The sequence below is a fragment of the Salvelinus sp. IW2-2015 genome, unplaced genomic scaffold, assembly GCF_002910315.2.
Source record: "Salvelinus sp. IW2-2015 unplaced genomic scaffold, ASM291031v2 Un_scaffold2156, whole genome shotgun sequence".
Classification (NCBI taxonomy): domain Eukaryota; kingdom Metazoa; phylum Chordata; class Actinopteri; order Salmoniformes; family Salmonidae; genus Salvelinus; species Salvelinus sp. IW2-2015.
In genome coordinates, this window is record NW_019943488.1 from 90,466 (window position 1) to 92,121 (window position 1,656).

Below are 1,656 nucleotides of genomic sequence, written 5' to 3' on the forward strand. Positions count from 1 at the left end.
TCTGATACCGCCTGCCCGACACTGAACCCGATATACTTAGGACACTACAAACAGTTTAGCCCTAAGTTCACTCATACAACCTTAGAACACTCTCAACGCCTAGAACCATAGCCCTATAGGACATGGTCCCTAGCCACAATATCCCCTAGACACTTGACACTTAACCGTATGGCTTAAACCTGTCCCAACCTCTGACACTAACTTTACAGAGGCAGCCCAATCCTGATATTTTACCCAATTATTGGTTGTTCTGATTGCTCTGTGTTTCAAGTGTTTTCCACAGAGATCTAGAGGTAGGGGTTTGGGGTGTTTCTGTCAAATGTGCTTTATACCATGTGTACAATTGGACAAAATACAGTGATCTTAAACAATATTGTCTGAATGTAGGCTGTACCTCATAGGCTGCTTCTCTTTGCCAACATTCCACATAAATTGAGGTTCTCAGAGCAGAGAATCTTTATTTACTTTGGAGGTCCATTTCAGGATACAAGGCTGGCACTACTTTGTAGTTGCTGCTGTTTAGAAYTTGGCAACATCACCCACACCACAGCTGGGAAGCTTTCCCAGGAAGCTTTTCCCTCCCTACTACARGGGTACTTGAAACATAGGACATGACTCATTAACCACTACGGTTWCATGGTGATGTGCCAAGCAGCACCAACGAGGCGTCCGTCTGATCAGTTCTGTCCTTCTTCTCRTCTCCTCTCTCTCTCTGGCTCCAGAGGCCAAGTCGTGCSAYGACATCCAGTGCAGRGCYGGGAAGAAGTGTCTATGGGATGCCAGGATGAGCCGAGGCCGCTGCTCCCTCTGTGACGAGGCGTGTCCGGAGAGCCGGATGGACGAGGCGGTGTGCGCCAGCGACAACACCACCTACCCCTCAGAGTGTGCTATGAAGCAGACTGCCTGCTCACTGGGAACGCTCCTGGAGGTTAAGCATTCAGGATCTTGCAACTGTAAGTAATCGCCACTGAGAGAGACAATTCTATGTTATTTCCCAACAACAATCCCTCCCTGACACCAAGTCAAACCTGACARCAATCCCTCSCCCCTCTCTGACACCAATCCCTCCGTGACACCAATCCCTCTGTGACACCAATCCCCACCTGACACCAATCTTCTCCTGACACCAATCTCCTCCTGACACCAATCCCTCCCCCCTCTCTGACACCAATCCCTCTCTGACACCAATCCCCTCCTGACACCAATCCCTCCTGACACCAATCCCACCCTGAAACCAATCCCAACCTTACACTAACTCTTGCTGACACCAATCCCTCCCTGACACCAATCCCACCCTGACACCAATCCCAACCGTACACCAATCCCATCCTGACACCAAGTCTTCTCTGACACCAATCCTCACTGACACCAATCCCCCCTTGACACCAATCCTATCCTGACACCAAGTCTTCTCTGACACGAATCCTTGCTGACACCAATCCCCCCTTGACACCAATCCTATCCTGACACCAAGTCTTCTCTGACACCAATCCTCGCTGACACCAATCCTATCCTGACACCAAGTCTTCTCTGACACGAATCCTTGCTGACACCAATCCATCCCTGACACCAATCCCTCCCTGACACCAAGTCTCCTCTGACACAAATCCTTGCTGACACCAATCCTCCCTGACACCAATCCCTCCCTGACACCAA

At 50.1% G+C, this 1,656-nt stretch overlaps 1 protein-coding gene across 2 annotated transcripts in view; it reads left to right on the top strand.

Annotated features, from left to right (window-relative positions):
* LOC112073123 (follistatin-A) overlaps positions 1 to 1,656 on the top strand; it is a 20,089-nt gene that overhangs the window by 4,086 nt on the left and 14,347 nt on the right. For both annotated transcript variants that reach the window (XM_024140474.2, XM_024140475.2), the window contains exon 5: positions 723 to 953. In XM_024140474.2, the coding sequence (XP_023996242.1) occupies positions 723 to 953 (231 nt within the window). The remainder of the gene's footprint in view (positions 1 to 722; positions 954 to 1,656) is intronic.